General features: G+C 39.7%; 1 protein-coding gene across 4 annotated transcripts in view; it reads left to right on the top strand.

Moving 5' to 3' along the window:
* The first annotated feature begins 638 nt into the window (after positions 1-638).
* The window catches only part of LOC124113554 (extended synaptotagmin-2-like), a 41,962-nt gene continuing 20,233 nt past the window's right edge, over positions 639-22,367 (top strand). For 2 of the 4 annotated variants that reach the window (XM_046473965.2, XM_046473957.2), the window contains exons 1-13: positions 639-1,028; positions 5,291-5,332; positions 5,981-6,118; positions 7,444-7,520; positions 10,272-10,338; positions 12,285-12,374; positions 13,128-13,183; positions 14,137-14,257; positions 14,513-14,612; positions 14,970-15,040; positions 16,140-16,225; positions 17,573-17,621; positions 19,002-19,091. In XM_046473965.2, the coding sequence (XP_046329921.1) occupies positions 729-1,028; positions 5,291-5,332; positions 5,981-6,118; positions 7,444-7,520; positions 10,272-10,338; positions 12,285-12,374; positions 13,128-13,183; positions 14,137-14,257; positions 14,513-14,612; positions 14,970-15,040; positions 16,140-16,225; positions 17,573-17,621; positions 19,002-19,091 (1,287 nt within the window). In that variant the 5' untranslated portion in view covers positions 639-728. The remainder of the gene's footprint in view (positions 1,029-5,290; positions 5,333-5,980; positions 6,119-7,443; positions 7,521-10,271; positions 10,339-12,284; positions 12,375-13,127; positions 13,184-14,136; positions 14,258-14,512; positions 14,613-14,969; positions 15,041-16,139; positions 16,226-17,572; positions 17,622-19,001; positions 19,092-22,367) is intronic. The other 2 variants (XM_046473987.2, XM_046473976.2) reach the window with 1 other exon arrangement.

The following is a 22,367-nucleotide window of genomic DNA, read 5'->3' as shown; positions in this document are numbered from 1 at the left end:
GCTTCAAATACGTGCACATATATTTTAGATCGCGCAATAACATATTTAGTTATTGACTTTGAAACAGGACCTGTAAAAACGTTTTAGCCGCCATATAGGAATTTGGGAAATGTAAGGATAATGATTTGATATAATTATCTATATACATCTAAATATAGTATGTATGAACAACTTTATTAGCCAACGTAACTCCATAGACGTTTCGTTGTAGACTCTAATACCGCTCTCAAGTTAATCATCATTATCTCATAATTCGTCAGCTTATTTATATATAGAACATTTGTCTCTGCTTGTTAAATAACATGTTCTATCACATCAGTGACATGACAAAGTAGATGAGTGGCGGAACTGGTTCTACTCGCGCTATACATCTGTTACTATAAATAGCAATGTAGTTGTCCGCCATACTAATTGGTAAACACTACTAGTTGTGTTAACCGAACTAAAAACTAATAACCTTGTATGCAGGGACACAATTAGCATATTTTCAATAATGAAATACATAATGTAAAGAGAACGTGTCATTTTTAATCTGCCCAGATGAAATAGACACCTATCTAGGTTCCAAATAATATCTTCAACAGATATGCTGCCACATCAAACCTGACTAGCAGGTTATACTAGTCGATAAAGAAGGGAGCGCGGAAACGAGCTGCAAAAAGCAGCGAAGCGAAGCTTTCCCGTTAGATGTGTTGTGGAATGTGAACACAACTTGCCTGACATCCACCATGTCTGCACCGGCAGAACAAACGGAGAAACCTGCATCTCCCAAACGGAAGACTGCACTTGACGATACATTACTTCTGAATGTTGTAACGGAGTACTTCAAACTAGCCGGTCTCGCTTTAGTGGTATGGTTTGTTGGCTATTTCGCCTTCTCCCCAAGTTGGCTCCTCCTGGGTCTGGTGGTCTATGTTTGGAAGGAGAAGCACACTCGTGAAAAGAAACTGAAAATCGAGATCAACCAACGCACTGCCAGGGATGAAAAGAATGAGATATTGGCCAGAGTAGAAGATTTGCCATCATGGGTAAGTTGGAGAAAACATTGCATTATTGTTTCAAGGCTAACAGTAAACAGTTGGACAGGTGTTCGATTCGGTTACCTCAACCGCGGTAAAGGTATACTGATTGTCCACGTTATTATGGTTCAACCTCGTGCTGTTTTCTGTCCAACATATAAGAAGAATGGAGCATTTTTTTAATCACAGTTTTGGGTAATAGGTGAGTGGACATTTCGGATTGATGTGATTTCAAAGATTCTTCCGTGCACTGAAATCCATGGACCAGGGTCGTCCAGTCGAAAAGATGCCTGTTGTCACTAATTTCGTCACGCCCACTGACTGTGTGGGTGCATCGCGTTTTTGCATTCCTTACATGGCCGTCAAGTTGGTCGCCAGTAGATACTGATGGACGACATATTTATCCTATGTTGGTGTCAAGCGTGACAGCAGTAGCTGTCAGCAGATTAGGAAGTTAGGTCAAACTAACCCTCCAGGCAACTGAACGACAATACACTGGTAATGCTTGGCCGATCAAGGCATTGCCCAGTTTCCTGCCACAGGGAGTGATTATATCAAGGCCATGATTACGTACAGCAATTCCCAAATTTGTAAATGTTCCAAATGCAAAAAGTAAAAAACTGTAAACACAGCAATGTATGGCCATCATTGCAGTAAGTTTTGAAATAGAATGGATTGATTAATGTAACTTGTGACTGTAATAGCCAATCGATGTTGTAAAGCTATATGTGATGCACTGACACCTAGATCTTGAGTGAATCACTTGTAGCATGGTACGCTATATTATCGCGACGGTTAATTTATGATGGATCGTAATGGTGCACACTATTAAATAAGTCATACGCAAAATGTTTCTTGTTCTTTGTTCAACTTTTATAATACATCAAATATGATAGATCGATGCTGATTTTCTTTACCGAATTTGGTAAACAAAGTACCTGTAATTATCGACTTAAGGGCATGCAACTCTGTTATCGTGGTATGGCAATTTTGTGGTATGATATTGTGCTTTACATCACTTCCTGTTTGTGGATTATGCATAATCAGTATGCATACGACCTAGGTTGGGTTAAGGGACTTCGTCCAAACAAATGGGTTCTGTTTTAATCAATTACGAATGTAGGTAGAGGTAATTCCACTTTAAAAACATTCCAGAAACTAACTTAAAAAAGATAATCAGTGATAATGTGTATACTTACGCGTAAACAAGTTCTGTATTCAATCAAGCGATGACATGTTGTGCTTAGATTTGCTTAAGTAACCAGTCGACAGGGGGTGTAGATTACGAAATTTACCCATACCGCAATAAAATAGTGTCCGTGATATTATTGAGTCATACTATGTTATTGTTTCATGATCATGAGGATACAGTAGTAGATAAATAACTGAGAAACAGATCACTCATACATGTCAACTCACACACACAGCTGTGAGACTCAAGTATTTTTGTTCATAATCACACTGTTGATCTTATGCTAAAAATGTCAAATTTCATATCCTAAGAAAAAGATTATTTGTTTAGCAAATTTTATGACCATTTTATACTGAAGGACATGCCTCCAAGGGCCTCTAAATGTTGTCAATAACTGTGAAAGTTCTTATTGCCCCTCCTCAACTAGACCCCAATCAACTAGATGATCTGTGTCACAAAATACAACAATCATACGCAGTTAATTCCAAACAAAACATTTTGATACAATGCATATATTGCAGTGTTAGAAATTGCCATTAGTCCTGTAGTCCTTGCAAAACTGCCCAATGGTTAAGGTATCATAAGGACCAGTAGAAATTTGCATTTTTTAAGGGAGTTGCTATATGTTATCATTAAAAGGACTAGTAGACTAAAACGGTTAGTTTCTATCACTGTACTGTAGGGCTGGGATGGGTAATTCAGGTACTCGGGTCGGGTTGGTACTGATTAGGACCCGGGTACCCACAGGACTTCCTGGACCCGTGGTTAGTCACGTGATGTATTGTTCTATGACCAGAATTCACTAAAACCCCATAGATACCAGCTGGTTACACAACACTTATGTTTGCATTTCTTTCTGACTATGCACCCATTCCTTCTGACTTGTTAGTGTTCACTACAGTGTACGCATGACCAGATTGTTTTGTATGTGTATAACTAAATACCTTTTGCCAAGGCTCCAATAAAATGTAATTCCCAATCAGAGATTTTGTACCTAACTCTTGAGACCTACAGCGGGTACCTGGGTAGGGTCGGGTAATAGGGGGTCGGGTACCTGGGTAGTAAATTTGGACTTGTCCCACCCCTAATATATTGACCAATGGACATGAGCATCAGATTAAGTGCCAATGTTCGTACCCATGCAGAATTGATAAAGCATGTAAAGAAACTTCAGCTTTTATGAATGCTTTTGTTTGCCTCATTTGTCAATGGAATACTTATTTCTCTTGTCCTTGGAAACATAAAAGGTTGGTTTATCCCTCCATAGTTACATTTGATTGCTATATGCCTAACTGTATGAACCCAAGGTTTATGAACTCATATGTACTTATTTCCAAATGGCTGTACAAAAATCAAGTGTCACTAAGTTGTGGACAAGTGTTTCTCAGTGCAAAATGTCCGGGGGGTCTTGTTGTTGTTTGTTGTTTAATGCCGCACTCAGAAATATTCCAGCTATATGACGGCGGTCTGTAAATAATCGAGTCTGGACCAGGCAATCTAGTGATTGACATCATGAGCATCTATCCACGCAATTGAAATGCGATGACATGCATCAACCAAGTCAGCAAGCCTGACCACCCGATCCCCTTAGTCGCCTCTTACGACAAGCATAGTCGCTTTTTACGGCAAGCATGGATTGCTGAACATGCTGAAGATCTATTCTACCCCAGATCTTCACGGGTCTGTCAGTATACACATGTATTGACGGACATGAGTGAAAACACTGACATAATTTGTTGCTATTGTGACCACCACGCTCACCCTTACATCATTTGAACAATTTCAGAACATTTTGGAAAAGTATGTAATACATCAATTACAACAGGAAATGCATTAGACATTCTAGTCTGGCCCCATGAACATCCCAGTTAGAGTTGGTCTTCAGCATCCCATCCCATCCCATCCCACGAACAGGATCGGCGGTCAGACTCGCTGACTTGGTTGATGCATGTTATAATATCGTATCCCAATCTTGTAGGTCGAAGCTCACGGTGACAATCACTGGATTGTCGGGTCCAGGCTTGATTATGTACAGACCGCCTTCATGTAGCTGAAAAAAAGATAAAAACATGTACACATCTCCTCATCTTCAACATCAGCTTGAAAATGTCACTGTGATTACTGTGAACAAAGAATCTAAATGGGCCTTCAACCTCTTACCCTCGAACTTGTGTACAGAGGGATAGGGCATTTGTAGGGACTGGTCATACGACTCGTACAACAACTACTTAACAGGGAGGAGGTGGGGGAGGGGGCATGAAAAAGTGTTACATAGGGCCTAAAAAATAAAAGAATTGGTTCTCAGGCAGTTACTTTACTTTTGAAAATATAGTGTGGGCGGGTGGTTCCTTTCTCTTTTTCTTCTTCAAACTAGTATGTCGCCAGATAAACAGTTGTGTACCATCAACCTGGGAAAGGACCTCCCTACATAAACAAGCATACAAACTCCTCTTGCCACCATGACCATAACACGAGATGCACAGTACAGCAGGAAGTAACTGGATGCTATTTTGGATTGCATTGTTTTTAAGTATTAGATTTAGAAAATGAAAATGAAAACGAAACGTGCGTCAGACTTTAGGATGATGCGGGCGGTGCCTGAGAAACAAGACCTAATACGGGGTTTAGTCCAGCAAAATGTGTTCCAGTCCTAAGACCAATCCCACCAACCCACCCCCACCCCCCACCCCCCCCCTCCCTGTATAATATATAAGCAGTCATTTAGACATTTATAACAAAACTCATTTGGTTTATTTTGTCTGTTCTACAAATAGCATAACTACCAAACACACTTGTATGTTAATTGTGTTAACAAAATAGACCCCTCGTTTAAAAAATGGCTGTGCTTGTTCCTCAATGTTTTGACAAGACCCTTTGCATACTAAGCATAGTTGACGTATATTTCCTATGTCATTATCCCTGATGTTTGTTATGGGAGAATGATACATCTGTCATTGTGGGATGATGTGCTCCCCACGTCACCACCTGTTGCCGGATGCATCACCCATGGCTGATGATGTGATGTGTAATCCACATCCAGGTAATATTGATGTCAATAAAACTGTGTTTATACTTGCAGGTATGTTTCCCGGATGTCGAGAGAGCAGAATGGTTGAACAAGGTCAGTTTTCTGAAATCATTTGTTGTGCATTTGTAATGACGTGACATCTTTGTTACTCGAAGCTTCATTAAGAATGATATCCTGGTATTATTTGTGTACGAATCAAAGTCTATGATCAAATTGTAAAAAAATCTTATTAATATGAGATCTTAGTTCTCGCTACTGCTAAACAAAGATCTGAGAGGGGACCTTTATATTTGCAGCTATAGCGTTTTAATTTGAAGACCTCCTCAATCATAAACTTTTAACATTACACTTATGACAAAGTTTCTTTGACTTCCAAGTTCCATGTTATGTTTGAATGCCGCATATACTTTCTCATAATGAGATTCTTAATCCAGAAATTTTTATTGTGAAGTTCAGATATTTTCAGTTGCAAAGTCTCGAAAGCATGGCATTTACATATATTTAATTTGTTAGCTGTTGGGCAGAAACCATGGCGATGGGTGGTTTTCCCTGCGTTTTAAATTTCGACCATGATGACTGCTTGGTGTGAAAATCATCTTCATGATACATTGATGGGTATAGTTACTCTATACTGAGTGAAACCATTTCCGTCTCACTGCTCAGCTGTACATTTAGTATTTGTGAATGGTTTTAACAATGTATTTAGATGTAGTTATATGTTTTAAATTCTTTTTGAAACAGATGATCGACCAGTTGTGGCCATACATAGGGGATTATGTCGACAAACTTCTCAGAGAATCCATCGAGCCAAAAATTCGCGAGAGTCTTCCCGCATCCCTCTCGTCTTTCAAGTTCAGCAAGATCGACATCGGAGATATTGTGAGTCATATGACCATAAAAACCAGTTCACTTCACACTGTGGCACTGGCATTTAGCCTGTGAAGAGATGAAGTAGTATGTGGTATAACAAGTTATATTCACTATAATTCAGTGAATCTACTTCATCACTTTGAACATAACCAATTTTTCTGCTTGTACAAACAAATCTTTGCAGTTTACTTCAGTTGGAAATAACAAAGTTTTTAGCAATGCTACAGTGGAACCAGGAATTTATCAAGCATTCCAAACCAGGTGCCTTTAGCCGGCAAATCAGTAAAACATTGCTATTGTGTTCAATTTTTTGCGATGGTTCTTGAAATCCTATTTTCCTAAATTCAGGGGAATGTTGACATTGCAATCTATACAATAATGTAGGTACAATCATTGCATGCTCTCCCACTTTGTTGTCCTGTTAACAGGGGAAAACACGTCAACTTTACCAAGTTATCACATTGATTTAATGATTACAGCAGGAAGTGGTCAATTGGGAATTTTAACTGACATTTACTGCAGACTTAGGGCTGAAAATCAGCCACTGAGCAAGTCTAGATAAATCCCTGGGAACCTGCTTTTCGGGATCCCGGATACCCGTAAACCTTGCTTGGATGATGTTTATGTGAAACAAAATAAATACAACATAAAATAATTCTTTTGTCTAGAAATCTGGTTTCTATATCCGGACAGTGAATTTGAATTACCAACAAACTTGCAAAATACCGCATTCGACGTAATAAGCGCCCAGGTCGCTCTCAAAATTAGAAATAGGGGGTTCTTATTAGAATAATATTTTGGTGAAAAAACAGAGTTGAAAGATAAATTTCGTGGTTTATGCGGACAGCCTGAAATGTTTATATACAACATATATATTCTTCCAGAATTTAATTGCCCATAATTAAGGTTGCATAAAAGACACGAGTGCGTAATATACGCGAATTAATAAATTTTTTGTACATTGATCAATTGGAAGGGGTGCTGATTGGGATTGTTCACTAGCCAATATATTAAAATATATCACCGTGGGCGCTTATTAGAGCGGTACACACTATTGTGTCCTACTTACCGGACAGCAACCATGCTTCATGATGATTGTTTTGCATCTCATCACTGCGGCCAACATCAGAAGTATGGGGTGTATCATTGGATCACAGTTATTCAGTTACATGTCGCGATTGTTAGTTGGGCCGTCAATGTCATTTGACACTGAGGTGAAGATTGAGATAATTCCATCAATTTCCAACTTACTCATTAATTTAAAGGACTTACTGTTGGAAAACCTATAGCATAAGATGTTCTTTCTTGTTACGGTTGTAATCGTTCTGTTGTAGCCACCCAGGATTGGTGGAGTGAAGGTGTACACCCAGAATGTGCGGAGAGATGAGATCTACATGGACCTGGAGATTGTGTAAGTTCTTTAGCAGTGAATCCATTGTGGAATGTGGGGCAGAATATGTCCCTATGATCCTCCAGTGTTGTGGATATCAGGGTTGCAATATAAGTTGTAGCAGGATGATGATGGGTACATGGGGTTTTATGCGTTCCACATTAGGATTTTAACACGAGCCGGGGGGTTAGGTGCCGGGATCGAGTGGTATACATCCTGACCTTATCTCACCAACATGTTTTAATATGGCATTGTTAAAGAATTCAAACAAATTCACAATTGATTGAAAACAGCTGTTGCATTGAGCTGAGGTTAGCTTGCCCTATGTCAAGTGACATGGAACAATGCGGCTTTTTGCTTTGAAGCAGGGTATAAGGGATTTATTTTGCCTCTCAGAAATCCACGTGCAGCCTTACTTGCTTGTGATGGTGTATAAGAGATTTATTCCCCTGCTGAGACATTTATTCCCTTCCAAGGCGTGATACACAGTATTTTAACAAAATGATGTGGACCAATCAGATCTCATCATTCTGACATGGAGGTACAGTATTTTCTTGAGTAAAGTGTGCACCCATGTATAATGCACAACCCCTCTAGCGAATTCAATATTTTGGAAAAAAAGAAATTTGAATATTATGCGCAGAAAAAAATTACACCGTACCCCTTCAGCGAAGTCCGGCAAACGAACGGGTGATGAGAAATTTTGTCAGTACAAATTCGAAATTTGAGATAAAAAATCATTTAAATTGTATTTTTTGTTCAGCTAGGCATTGTTTTATATCCAGGGATTAAGATTACCATGTGTATTTTCTCGTAAACTAAGCCGGACACAGCAATCAGCTGTACACATGTTTTCTTGGAATCTACCGGTGATTCGGTCAAGACACACCCAATGATATAACTTTACAGTATTTTAATGCAAGGATCGGCAAAAGTTGTATCTGAAACTATTTTTTTATCAGGAATAATATATTCAAATATCTTGTTAATTTAGATGCAGCTTTTACTAAACATATTTAAAATAATAATAACCCTAAGCGAAGCAGCTGATCGCTATTGCCGGGTATTATTTTTTACATGGAACCAGTCTGACCAGTCACCGTCAAGGCTCCCGTGCACATGATCGCGCGATTGTGAGAATTACGTGTTGACATAGAATCGTCCAACAAAAACAAATATGACTTTTAACGAGTCACAGTATGGCATTTATGATATATGTATCCATTCTCTGTCAACTAAAGTTCGTTTCAAGGCGTCAATAGCGTTAATCTGACCGTGGTTGCTGTTAATAACGGTGAGTTGTGCGATCTTCCGATCGCTTCACACCCAGTTTCACCGAAATTAATTAAAACAATATAAAAAAGAATTTTGAATATAATTAATAAAATAAGTTACAAACATAAGTCCAGATATACAAAGAACACTTTTTATAGCCAGACAGTGTAATTACATGATTAATTTGCGTACTTCAGTATGGATTTGTTGACATGGTATTTCCGGTGTTACATGCTCGCGGTAATGTCTTTCCATGGGGGAAAATACATCAAAACTCATTAATTCGTGTATAATGCGCACCCCTTCTACACAGCTGTGTTTTTTTTTAAAAAAAAGTGTGCACTATACTCAAGAAAATACGGTATGATAATGGTTGATGGGTAGAGGAAGTGTGTGTATGGTTCATGTGTCCCTGTGGATCTTTGTTCAAGTTATCAACCACTGGTTCGGCAGGTCAGGTGATACTGTTGCCCGTGATCCACACCATACCCTCGTTTTTCATTTGAAAATTTACCTGACACTTTTCCTCACATAGATGTTTGCTTTCCTGGGTTGGGACTCCAGGTGAGAATATAGGTCCCCAGCAACTTCTGCTTGCCATAAGAGGCAACTGAATGGATCAGGTTGTCAGGCTTGGGAACTTCACTGATTGTAAGTCATCGCATTTCATGTTTGTGGATCGATGCTCATGATATCAGTCACTGGATTGTTTGGTCCAGATTTTATTATTCACAGACTGCCATAGGGGTGGTCGGGTAGCCTAGTGGTTAAAGCGTTGGCTCGTCACGCCAAAGACCCGGGTTCGATTCCCGACATGGGTACAATGTGTGAAGCCAATTTCTGGTGTCCCCCGCCGTGATATTGCTGGAATATTGCTAAAAGCGGCTTAAAACCATACTCACTCACTCACAGACTGCCATAGCTGGAGTATTGCTGAGTGCAGCATTAACAACAACAAAAATAAGAATTTTTGGTATCATTGCATATATACTACTCAAAAGAAGTTAAGGACCACCCGATTCTTTAACATTTTTATGGCTAATCTGTCCTGGTGTGACAGATTAACTGAAGTAATAGGAAACAATCAGGTGGCCCTTACTTTCTTCTGAGTAGTATATGTTGTAGAGGAGCTATTGTTAAGTCTAGGACAGTGTCTCGTTAGAACTGTACTCCAGGCATCTTTCAATATTTGCTCAGCATCTTTGATGTGTTTTAGGGGCGATGGGGTAGCCTAGTGGTTAAAGCGTTGGTTCATCATGCTGAAGACCCGGGTTCGATTCCCCACACGGGCACAATGGGTGAAACCCATTTCTGGTGTCCCCCACCGTGATATTGCTGGAAGCGGCGTAAAAACCACACTCACTCACTGTTGTGTTTTTAGAGGAGAGCTCTGATTGGTTCTTTCGGTTGTCGCTAGGTTAATCTCTGATTGGCTGGAACCATTCAGTTCATTGATATTGGATACTTCAGTGACATGTTGATACTTCTACCTCACAGGTACAGCAGCGATTCCAATGTGGCTGTTCAGGTGAAGGGGATCAATGCAGGCATCAAAGACTTGCAGGTGAGACAATGACCTGTTCAACCAGGCAGATGTTTATTGAAATAGTCAGTTACGACCAGAAGTGATTTTCTGTTGTATTATTGCTTAATATTAGGGTGACTATTGGTGTGGAAATCATTGTTGTGATAACTATTGATATTGAAAGAAACTATTGCGAGCACTATTGATATTGCAAGCAACTATTGCAATAAATATTGATAGTTTTCAGTGTATCATTTTAGATGGATTTTAGAGTTGAATTAAACCTTGGAACTGAAGTTTCCTTTGAATGTGATAACCATAGCAACAAATAAAAAGTGAAGTTTGGGATATTACCGATTTGTTTTTTCTTTACCCTAATAATTTAAGAAAAAGAAACTTCCACATTACCATGTGTATGTTACTACCACTCATGATCAAAAGAAAACAAATTTGAACAGCGTTACATCTATTTTATTGATATGGTAAATACAATCAAAACTATCGATATTCCTAACTGAAAACGATACCATTGATTGGAAACTGATTTAACAATAGATTTATTGACTTAAAGTGCTTACCAATAGCAATATATTGATATTTTGATTCATCGTGACACCCCTAGTTAATATGGTGAGAAGACACTACTCACTGTCAACAGGAATTCCTGTTTGTTTGTTTGTTGTTAAACACCGCACTCAGCAATATTCCAGCTATATGAGGGCAGGTAATTCCTTATCACCCTTCCAACAGATATTCTTACAAATTGACTTCAATATTTTGGGGAGGAACAAGTGGCCCAGTCATCTAAGGTGCGTGTCCCTTGGGCACACCAGAAACCTATGATTGTGGGTTCAAATCCTGGTTCACCCTGATTATGTTTCTAGGTTTGTCAGCACCATACCCGTGATTGTGGGTTTCACAAAGTGGTAAATGTCTGAGACCTGCGTCACTTCGACTTTCCTCCCACATTAAACTGACACGCCGTGATATAACTGGAATACTGTTCAAAGTGATGTTAAACCCATCTTCCCGAGGCTAGGGAGTTAACTGACTATAAAAGTCCAGTTTCCACCCTTGCCAAACCAGGCTGGTATTATGGAGTTAAATTTTGGCTGGGCTAACAAGTCTATGCATAGTCAAATCAAAATCGCGCAACGAAATCAAAATCCGGTTTATTTCCGTCGATTGCAGGATTTGCAAAGCAATTGCACCGCCAACTCCTTGTCAACAGATATTTTCCAAATCTTTTCATGATTTTAATCAAGGTGCTCACGTGATTTGATGCACTTCGTGATGTAAGACCTGTTTTATCACAATATAGATCTTGATTATCGATCAGATTTGTTTGAATCAAATGCAAGTGATATGACAGGTGGAATCTGATTGGTCCATAGGAGAGGTTTAGAAGGGACATAACTCGTAATAATCACTTGTGGCGCTACGATCGAGCCCAGGAATTCAAGCCTAGTTCGGCAAGGGTGGAAACTGGACTTTTAAAGTCAGTTAACTCTCATGCCTCGGGAAGATGCGTTAAACCCAGCTCACTCACTCAATATTTTTTGCGCTTATGGAGGAATTTTGGTAAAAATTGCAGTGCACACAGCCTTTTTTACCTGATACCTTATAAGTGCAAAACATTATTAAAGTCAATTCGTATAAGTAATCAAGTCAACAATAATAAGTTCAAGTCTGCTTATTTAAGCATTAGCACAAAAAGAAAAAGAAATCAGTGATGTTGTTCAAGAGAATAAAGCAAACCATGCCATGCCTACACAATTATCAGAACACAGTAGTCTTGTAGGCGACGTGGCCTAAAGGGAATATAAATGCAAAAGAATTGCCTATTTAGCCAGTCAAATACCGTGGAATCACTTGCAATTTATATATTATACATATACAGAGAAAGTTAACTTTGCATGTAGCTCAGACTTAATGCTACAAACCTGGCTTAGATGATGTTGACAGGTGTTTGTTTTTGTCTTCAGCTTCATGGAATCATGCGGGTCGTCTTCAAACCCCTCATCAGCAAGATGCCGCTGCTGGGGGGGATCTCCGTCTTCTTCCTCAACAACCCCGTGAGTGCAGCCCTGCAGCCTGACACTGCACCCATTCGTGAAGATATGTCTGTCGCGAAACATGCTGTATTTTTAGATGGGAAATGAATGCAATTTTTAATTAATCTTGTGAACATGGTTAAGATATATCCATAGGAAGTGAAAAGGGGCAGAAGAGATTGGCTTTATTTGGGTTCTCTATTTGCAATCGACTAAAACTTATGTCTCAAAACCTGTGCATAAAGGTTAAATCTTCATCAAGAATTGAGTCAAGAACATGTCGAAAAAATCACTTAAAGCATTGTTTGCTATTGAGTTAAATTGGCTGAACATGATGAGCTTCTCTACCTCTTGGTTGATATCTTTGTCAATACTGCCACGACTTGACTGAAGACATTGTTGGATGACATTTTTAAGCAAGAACCGGTTCTTCAAGTGTATGCACTTCCCTGTCGAGGTTGCAGCACAGGTCAGGTCCTCCTTGATGATGTGGATAGTTGCTCATGCTATCAACCACTAGTTTGCCTGGCCCAGAGTCAGTTATTTACAGCTGGAACCTTTCTGAATGGGGCATAAAACAGCATTCACTCACTCTTTCCTTATGAATTTTTTAATGTTTTTTCTATTATCTTGAATGACTTGTTATGACTTGTTTCCTTCTGTTGCCCAAAGGCCATGTGACTGATCTCAATAATTTGTAATATACGTCTGGACTTTGAGTCTGAGAATGTTTTGTTGTAAGTGATTGTCTTGTATTGCCTGTTTCATTTTCAGACTGTTGACTTCAACTTGACCAGCCTGGCCAATGCATTTGATCTTCCTGGTCTGAAGTATGTCCTCCTGGCTCTCTGTCCTCCTTTGTTTGCCCTGCCCTGCATGTATTTATGGCAGATTTCTATAATGACTTGGTGTGCAGTTCCATTCTAAAACCTCTAGACTTTGTGGGGGCTGTTTGGTGTTTCTTTGAACATAAAATTACTTCTAAAATCCTGTGACAGGCGTTCTGGGCTTTTAATTTGCAAACAGGAATTGGCAGGATGATGAAAAGATTTTTAGCATTGTTCCCCCGTTTTAGGAATCCCAGTGAATCTGTTAACCAAGCAGTATCTACCAGATCTTCGCATGTTACTTCTGTGTATGATAATTTTGGTCATGTAAACATAGTATGATAAACATATATGCTGTGATGCTTGTTTAAAAGGCTGTGATTTTATATTTATGGTCTTTCTTAATTGTTTGATTATATTTTGTAATCTAAATACCAGGTTTGCTATGGGTTACTTGAAATTGTCTGAGCATATTTCCCCTAAATTCTGCCTTGTTCTGCTTCATTGTCATTGGTCAACATCAGCCTTGGAGACTTTCATGAAAAGTCAAAAGATGTTATTCAGGTCTGCTTATGACAGCTAGTATGATGACCACTATGAAAACAAAATGATATCTGCTGAACATGTGTGGTCCAGCATGCATCCTCTGCACACACACACACACACACACACACACACACACACACGTGCCTTTATTTATATGTTCTAAGTCTTGTTTCTTTGTAGAAATGTTGCATGACATGTATGAGTGGGGTCAGTCAGTTCTTCACTGAAAGTTCTGCAGTCATATTTAACAACTACTCAATGCTGAAATAATACATGATTTTAAAGATCAATTATTTGAAAGTGAAGGTGAATTAAAAGTGATGATGGTCCATGGATATTTTTGGCTGTGCCTGTACATAGTATGCAGGGTATATCAAGTGCAGGGATTAACATCTAATTGTTGTCCGTAGTGACATGCTGCACACGATTGTGATCGAGCAGATCGCCAACATCATGGTGCTGCCAAACCGCATCCCCATCTCCATGGTCGAGGGCCTGAACCTCAACAAGCTCCGCTACCCACAGCCGCAGGTAAGGATCTCTTTTGTCCCCATTTGGGGAGGGACATTGACTTTGCTATTCTCTCTAGTTGTGTGTCAGGTGTGTTGACAATGTACCTGTTGTGTGTCAGGTGTGTTGACAATCTACCTGTTGTGTGTCAGGTGTGTTGACAATCTACCTGTTGTGTGTCAGGTGTGTTGACAATCTACCTGTTGTGTGTCAGGTGTGTTGACAATCTACCTGTTGTGTGTCAGGTGTGTTGACAATCGGCCTGTTGTGTTTCAGGGTGTGTTAAGGATCCATATCCTGGAGGCCAAGGAGTTGGTCAGGGCAGATATTGGGATGATGAAGAAGGGCAAGTCTGACCCATATGCCATTGCTGTTGGTGAGTTCTGGTTACCGTGGTTACAGTTACATTAGGTATGACAGCATTTGAAGTTTTTTTCTGATTTAATATTTTCACAGCAAAAAATATGAAAAGCTAGAATGCCTTTTCTCACTTTGCCTTTTGGTATTAAAAGTTTATTGATTCCTTCCAAAAATTCATTCATGTCATTTGTCTTGACCATGAGATTGTAGAACTCTGGGGGTAATGAGTGAGTGAGTATGGTTTTACGCCGCTTTTAGCAATATTCCAGCAACATCACGGCGGCTGGGGGTAATGAAATAATCTGAAAGTGCATATATGTAATTTTGCCTTTGATTATCTGGCATTACATTTAGGGCTCAATTTTCATTTCAGTTGGAGCCCAAACCTTCAAGACCAAAGCAATCAATAACACCATCTGCCCTAAGTGGAACATGACGTACGAGGTAAGAGTGGGGGACGATCTAAACCCTGATAACCGCTGTGATTCTGCACTTACTATGAACATGATCAATATTTGTATATTAGCAGTCTACATGGTCTAGGTAGGGTAGCCAAGCTGAGTTCACTTGTCATACCGACATGGTTTTGATACCCTACATGAAAATACAATGTGAAGCCAACTCGGTCAACTGTCGTAGTACGGATGGAATATTCCTGGAAGTAGTAGTGAACAATACCCACACTCTTATTCTTAATAGACGGTCCTCAATACGAAAGGGGTCCACAAGTCAGAAGCCTTTATTTTTTCATCTTAGTCAGTAAACAAACATTTGAATTGCGGACAAGCTCTCAAGTTGAGTTTAATATGTGAATGTTTGTCATCAGTCTCTCAGTAAGGAAACATGGGGACAGCCATCTTCCCGAGGAAAGCCTGTCCACTAGCCTATATCAAAGCCTAGTTTCTACCCTCGCCACGTCAAGGACACTTTCGACCCTGAGCCACCTCTCGTAGATCACGAGTTGTGACCCTTGTAATGAAAACGCGATATCCAATCAGATCGCTGTTCTTATGTTGTATGGCTTCACAAAGATGGTGACTACCATAGGCATGGACCTAGTCGATCAGCGAAAAAATGCATTTGCGATTTCATCCCTGACACAAAAACAAACATATTCGTGGTGTCAACAAAGACAGGCAGCGGTAAATCATTTTCATACGAATATGTACCAGTCGTGGATGTTGATTTTGTGAAAGGTTCTCTGATTGGTCTATCCATAGATATGCAATAGTCCAATCATTTTTAGCACAGGCAAGTGGGCTTGATGTGGAAAGGGCGAATACAAGACTTTGATAATAAGGCGAGTGGACGCTCTTGCCTATGGAAGATAGGGGACAGCTGGTTCTACTTTCGTTTTAGCATATTTAAGATACACAGTTAAGTTTTACTTTACGATTTTTATGAATGTTTTCTGATAATGTTTTATGATGACAATATGCTTCATTTTATGATTATGATTTTAGTTGTTATACTAACAGTATCTCCTGATCATTACAAAATGTTCAATTTGAAATGTGAACCTGAAACACTTGCTTTCCCACAGGCTATCGTGGATGTTGCTCAGGGACAGTGCCTGCAGGTTGACGTCTTGGACGATGACCCAGGGAGTAAGGATGACCCATTAGGAAAGTATGTCCTCCCACTGCAGCATATCCATGGGTTATCTTTCCAGATCACTGACATATAATAGACTTGAATCAGCTTTGAATGTGCCATGATATGTTTACAATCATACTTTAATCATATTAAGGGCGGTTGTTCTCGTACCATGGTTAATATGTTCACCTGTCATGTTGAAGACCTGGGTGCCGTTGTACAAAGAGATCTTAGCGCTAAGTTGAGCGTAACTCCTTTACCTTAACATAGACTTACGACAGTCATAGCGCTAAGGGTGTTTTGTACAACGGCACCCTGGGCCCACTTGCACAATGCGCTAAGATGATCATAACTTCCATACTTTAACATAGGCTTACGATAGTCTTAGCACTAAGATCACTTTATGCAAGTGGGCCCTTGGTTGGATTCCCGCTATGGGTACAGTTTGTGAAGTGCATTCTTATGAATCGTATCAAGAGCACCTTCAGGAATGAGAATTATCTGCTGATCGCCGCATTTCCATGGATTTTGTTACATCAGGGGTAACTTTTTTTATACATGCCGTTATTGTATGTATGCATATGCATATTGTCTCCCAGACCACTGGATAACTTTCAGCGTTCTTTAAAAAGGTGTTTCCATCACTGAGCTTTACTTGACATGTTTAAGTTTTACATTCCTGCGCGGGTGTGTATGGGATGGGAGGTCTCACAGGTGACATCTGATCATCTGACCATTTGATCTGTGGTGACAAACGGCACTGCATCTCAGTAGGCTAGAGACCCGTGAAGATTCCGGGGTAGAATAGGTCTTCAGCAACCCATGCTTGCCGTAAAACGTGACTATGCTTGTCGTAAAAGGCGACTAATGGGATTGGGTGGTCAGGCTCGCTGACTTGGTTGAAGCATGTCATCGATCCCAATTGCGCGGATCGATGCTCATGATATAAATCACTGGATTGTCTGGTCCAGACTCGATTATTTACAGACCGCCGTCATATAGCTGGAATATTTCTGAGTGCGGCGTAAAACAACAAACCAAACCAAACCAAAAACCAGCAGGCTAGAACTATAAACATATCATTAGACCAGAATATTATTACCGCCATACACATATCCATGCATGTTGCTATATAAGTGCATAAACGTGAAAGTGATTTTAAACCCCATTTCACCTCACCTCGCCTCGCCTCGCCTCGCCCCACCACACCTCACCTCGCCCCACCACACCTCACCTCACCTCACCTCACCACACCTCACCTCACCTCACCTCACCACACCTCACCTCACCTCACCTCACCTCACCTCACCTCACCTAGCCCCACCTCACCTCAGCTCACCTCCACCTCCATGTTAACATTGTACCTTCTTGTCCTTGCAGTGCTTCAGTTGACATATCTCATGTGTTTGAGAGGGGCATGGTGGATGAGGTAAGTTCAACTGCAAGGCACCTGCATCTTGCTGTCTCTGTGGAGAAATATACCTTCTTTCCCTCGTGGTGTTGAAGTGAGCAAATATTGTTTTACAATGAACTCATGATTATAGTAATTCACATTTAAGTGGGTTGATATTATTTCATGATACTTTTCTTCACTAAAGTGCTAAATTAAATTGAAGTTTTTCTTATTGATACGGTATCCTTATATTGGCACAACTCTAGCTTTAGGTGACATGGCAGTGCATCACTCTGAACTTACGACGGGTACAGGACATTGTTTCACTATGAACTTACAAAGGGTACATGAGTCTTTCACTATGAACTTACGAAGGTCACATGCCAGTCTTTCGTAATGAACGTACGAAGGGTACATGCCAGTCTTTCACAATGAACTTATGAAGGGTACATGCCAATCTTTCACTCTAAACTTACAAAAGGTACATGAGTCTTTCACTATGAACTTCCGAAGGGCACATGCCAGTCTTTCACAATGAACTCACGAAGGGTACATGCCAGTCTCTTATGAAGGGTACATGCCAGTCTTTCACTCTAAACTTACAAAGGGTACATGAGTCTTTCACTATGAACTTACGAAGGGTACATGCCAGTCTTTCACAATGACCTTACAAAGGGTACATGAGTCTTTCACTATGAACTTACGAAGGGTACATGCCAGTCTTTCACAATGAACTTACAAAGGGTACATGCCAGTCTTTCACTCTAAACTTACAAAGGGTACATGAGTCTTTCACTATGAACTTACGAAGGGCACATACCAGTCCTTCACAATGAACTTACGAAGGGTACATGCCAGTCTTTCACTATGAACTTACAAAGGGTACATGAGTCTTTCACTATGAACTTACGAAGGGTACATGAGTCTTTCACTATGAACTTACGAAGGGCACATGCCAGTCTTTCACAATGAACTTACAAAGGGTACATGAGTCTTTCACTATGAACTTACGACGGGTACATGCCAGTCTTTCACTCTAAACTTACAAAGGGTACATGAGTCTTTCACTATGAACTTACGAAGGGCACATGCCAGTCTTTCACTATGAACTTACGACGGGTACAGGACATTGTTTCACTCTAAACTTACAAAGGGTACATGAGTCTTTCACTATGAACTTACGAAGGGCACATGCCAGTCCTTCACAATGAACTTACGAAGGGCACATGCCAGTCTTTCACTATGAACGAACGAAGGGTACATGCCAAACTTTCACTATGAACTTACGAAGGGTACATGCCAGTCTTTCACTATGAACTTACGAAGGGTACATGCCAGTCTTTCACTATGAACTTACGAAGGGTACATGCCAGTCTTTCACAATGAACTTACAAAGGGTACATAATGTTGTTTCAGTGGTTGCAGTTGGAGAACGTGAAGACGGGGTTTGTCCATGTCCGCCTGCAGTGGCTGTTTCTGGCCAACGACCCACTGGAGTTAGACAGGGTCAGTGTTCAGTGTTATGTTATAACTGTTGTACACTGTTACATCCTACAAAAACAGAAATACCAAACACCGCTACAGCTTATAACAATATATATATGATTGCTTTAAGATTATCTATTATTGAAATTAATCATATGCTTAAGAAACATTTAATAATTCACACCATTTCGCCCAAAGTTTTTGTGCAGTTAATTATTGAGATTTCTTTCTAGACTGATTGAGATTTCAGGAATGATACAAATGCAACACTGTCACAAGCTGTATTTAAGCTGAAGCTACAAGCTCTTACAGTCTCGTTAAAATGAGATCTTACTTTCTCCGATTCGCTACCTTTCTCCGTCTAGATCTTCTGTTCAGGTGAACCTTGAGCAAATTTGGACCACCTAATCAAAATGAAGGATTGATAGGTTCCTAGCACATTAGATGTCAGCTTCCTAAAACTATTTGGCTTCCTTTCTTTACCATCTTAAATCAGAAATTTTAACCTTTATGCAAAAGAAAGCCCACACGGAACACAAATGATCCCTCAATAGTAAACGCGATCCATGGTGCTCAGATACAATGTGAGAACAGCATGACCTTTACTATTCTCCATTCAGAACTGCCTCCTTACATTCATTTTGGAGACACAGAAAGCAAAAGAAGCTGTTCAAAATGCTTCCTTCGCTTGTACTGACAATTTAGAAGCATCCACAATGATGATGAGGTGCAGTTCACCTGACACGACCTCCTATTCCCAATGGTGGGCTTGTTAGATCTTGACCGATAAGTATCAAATTGGAGTAAAAGATCTGATTTTAGTGAGATTTCCCCAGAGAATCCACAGTGTGTACATACTGGCAGTAGAGGGTAAACCAGGAGCTTGTGTGCATGAGTGTAGGTAGTCTGCATAGTGGGACCTCCCCATCAGGCTAAAGATCCTGAGCATTTTATCCTTCCTGAAACAATTGCTATCAGAAAAAAATACTTATCCCCTAATTATCTGTAAGGTGGAAAGAGCATTGAAGTTATTTAATGTTTTCTTTTCCTATTTCCTTTTTTCTAATTGAATTTCTTCGTACTTGATGAGATATTTTGATGTATCGGTAATGAATTCTTAGGAAAGGAATATCAAAACTTCAGTGTATGTCCACTGATTTCAGAGCTTTGATTTTCCACACCCCTGATTTGCAGTCAGTAAATGTTTCAGTCTGGACTCAACGTATTGTACACAACTACTTACTTTTAAGCAAGTACTATTGAGTGCAGTGTATGTCCGCTGATTTCAGAGCTTTGATTTTCCACACCCCTGATTTGCAGTCAGTAAATGTTTCAGTCTGGTCTCGACATAGTGTACACAACTACTTACTTTCAGGCAAGTACTATTGATTCAAAGCCCCCATTGGGATGCCAGGGAGTACGTACACAGGAACCTCCACTGGTCATAACATCTAGAGGCAGCTATATGAGTCAGTGTTGAGGTGCGGTAACTTGGCTCATTGTGTGTCATCGTGTTCCGACTAAGTGGGACATTATATCTGTCACGGGTTTGCCTGTCCAAGCTGTGATTGTTTACAGGCTGTCAATATATAGCTGGAATATTGCTGAGTGCGGTGTATAAAAAAACAAACAAATAACAAAGTCAAAGTTAAGGTTTGTATGTGCAGACAAGAGTTATCTCCCCTTCTGGTTCAGACAGTACAAGAAAGGTGGACTCCACACATAAGTAGGGTTGAGAGGGAGTAGAGTGTCCAGTAGAGTGTTGTGGCCCCCATTATGTAATCCTGTTACTGTTTTATTTGTAGTTTAGTATAGATGAGTATTATGTAGAGCACTGCCCAGAACTTGTACCTGCTGTACTGTGTTATGTACTGCACATATTTATTTTGTTTTTTGTTTCCTCTGCGTCACACAACACTTCTGCTTGTGTCTTGTGGTAAGTTATGTTATCACGTGTGATTGCTTGCCCATGATTTCATCTCATTCACTTCAAGTTTATTGCACTGTTATAATGCTTTAACTGTATGCAGCCATTATTGGAGTGGACAGGGTACTTACTGTAGCTGCTATAACAAAGAACAGTTGATCTTACATCATGTGCATGATATTCTTACTATCCAAATATTTTCTTGACTTTGAACATGCATTAAGGCCATGACTCTCCCAGAACAGGGAATTTGTTCTCAATTTTATCAATTTTGTGTAATGATTTATCAGATCTATTTCTTTATGCATGATAAATGTCTATATATATTATAAGTGGTTAGTTTCTTATGATTTAAATTGTAGAACTATGTTATTGCACTCCAAAGTGAAACTTGATACTAGCTCGATCGCTCAAGTCAGTTTGCCTAATGTTAAATGTGTCCTAAGGACGAGTAGAATTTTCTTTGCTTTTGGGGGGCTAGTACAAGTTGTATTCCTGATGGTCACTCCAACAATGCTGCTACTGTACATCATTACTGCTTGGTAATTTACATGCAAACCTAATTGTCTTGTTTCTCGTGCTAACATCAAGCAGTCACTTGTGTCTTTTATGTCATGAATCATTGTTAATTTGCTAAAAAAGCCTTTATCATGTTTATCCCAGATTATTTTTAGTTTATTATTTGAAAAAATAGCTGTAGTGGATAGATGTTGACCAGCTTTTATTTTTTTGTGGTATCCTTGAAAGTATGAGGTGGACAATATTTGTTTCATGGCGATAAAGCGACGTAGCCTCATAGTTTCATGGATTTTGTAGTTATTTATGTTAATAATGTAGGAATTAGATCCAGATGTAGTCATAGAATTAAACAATTCATGAAAACAAGCACAAAATATTGTTAATTTTACGTGGGTCATATGATGTCCCCGATTGATTTTCTCTTACCGACTTACATGTAAGGATGGTGGTCACAGGTTTAAACCAATGAGATCAAGAATGTGTATCATGATGCGTACCAAACTGTTACAGAGTGAGGCAGTTAGACCATAGAATGGTCTGTGTCTGATCCAGAAGATGCAAACATCTGTGCCATGTGGTGATCTACAAACAGTAAAATAACCTACAAACAGTTGAATGAAATGTAGACACCAGTAGGACATTTAAACTAGCTACATGCCGAGCATTGACTTCAAAATTAAACAAACGGCACAAAATGACAGGTTAAACCAGATGCCACTAGATGGTGAGGTGTGATCACAAGGACATTGTGCTCAGTCAGATGATTGACATCTAGGTCGGTCATGACTCAGTAGAGATACAGCAGCAGGCCATAGCCAGACAGCCATCTCGCATCCCAACAGATATACCTG

The sequence above is a fragment of the Haliotis rufescens genome, unplaced genomic scaffold (assembly GCF_023055435.1).
Source record: "Haliotis rufescens isolate VD_foot unplaced genomic scaffold, xgHalRufe1.0.p SCAF_4, whole genome shotgun sequence".
Classification (NCBI taxonomy): Eukaryota; Metazoa; Mollusca; class Gastropoda; order Lepetellida; family Haliotidae; genus Haliotis; species Haliotis rufescens.
The sequence above is the reverse complement of the archived record's forward strand: the minus strand, read 5'-3'. Positions and strand labels throughout refer to the sequence as shown.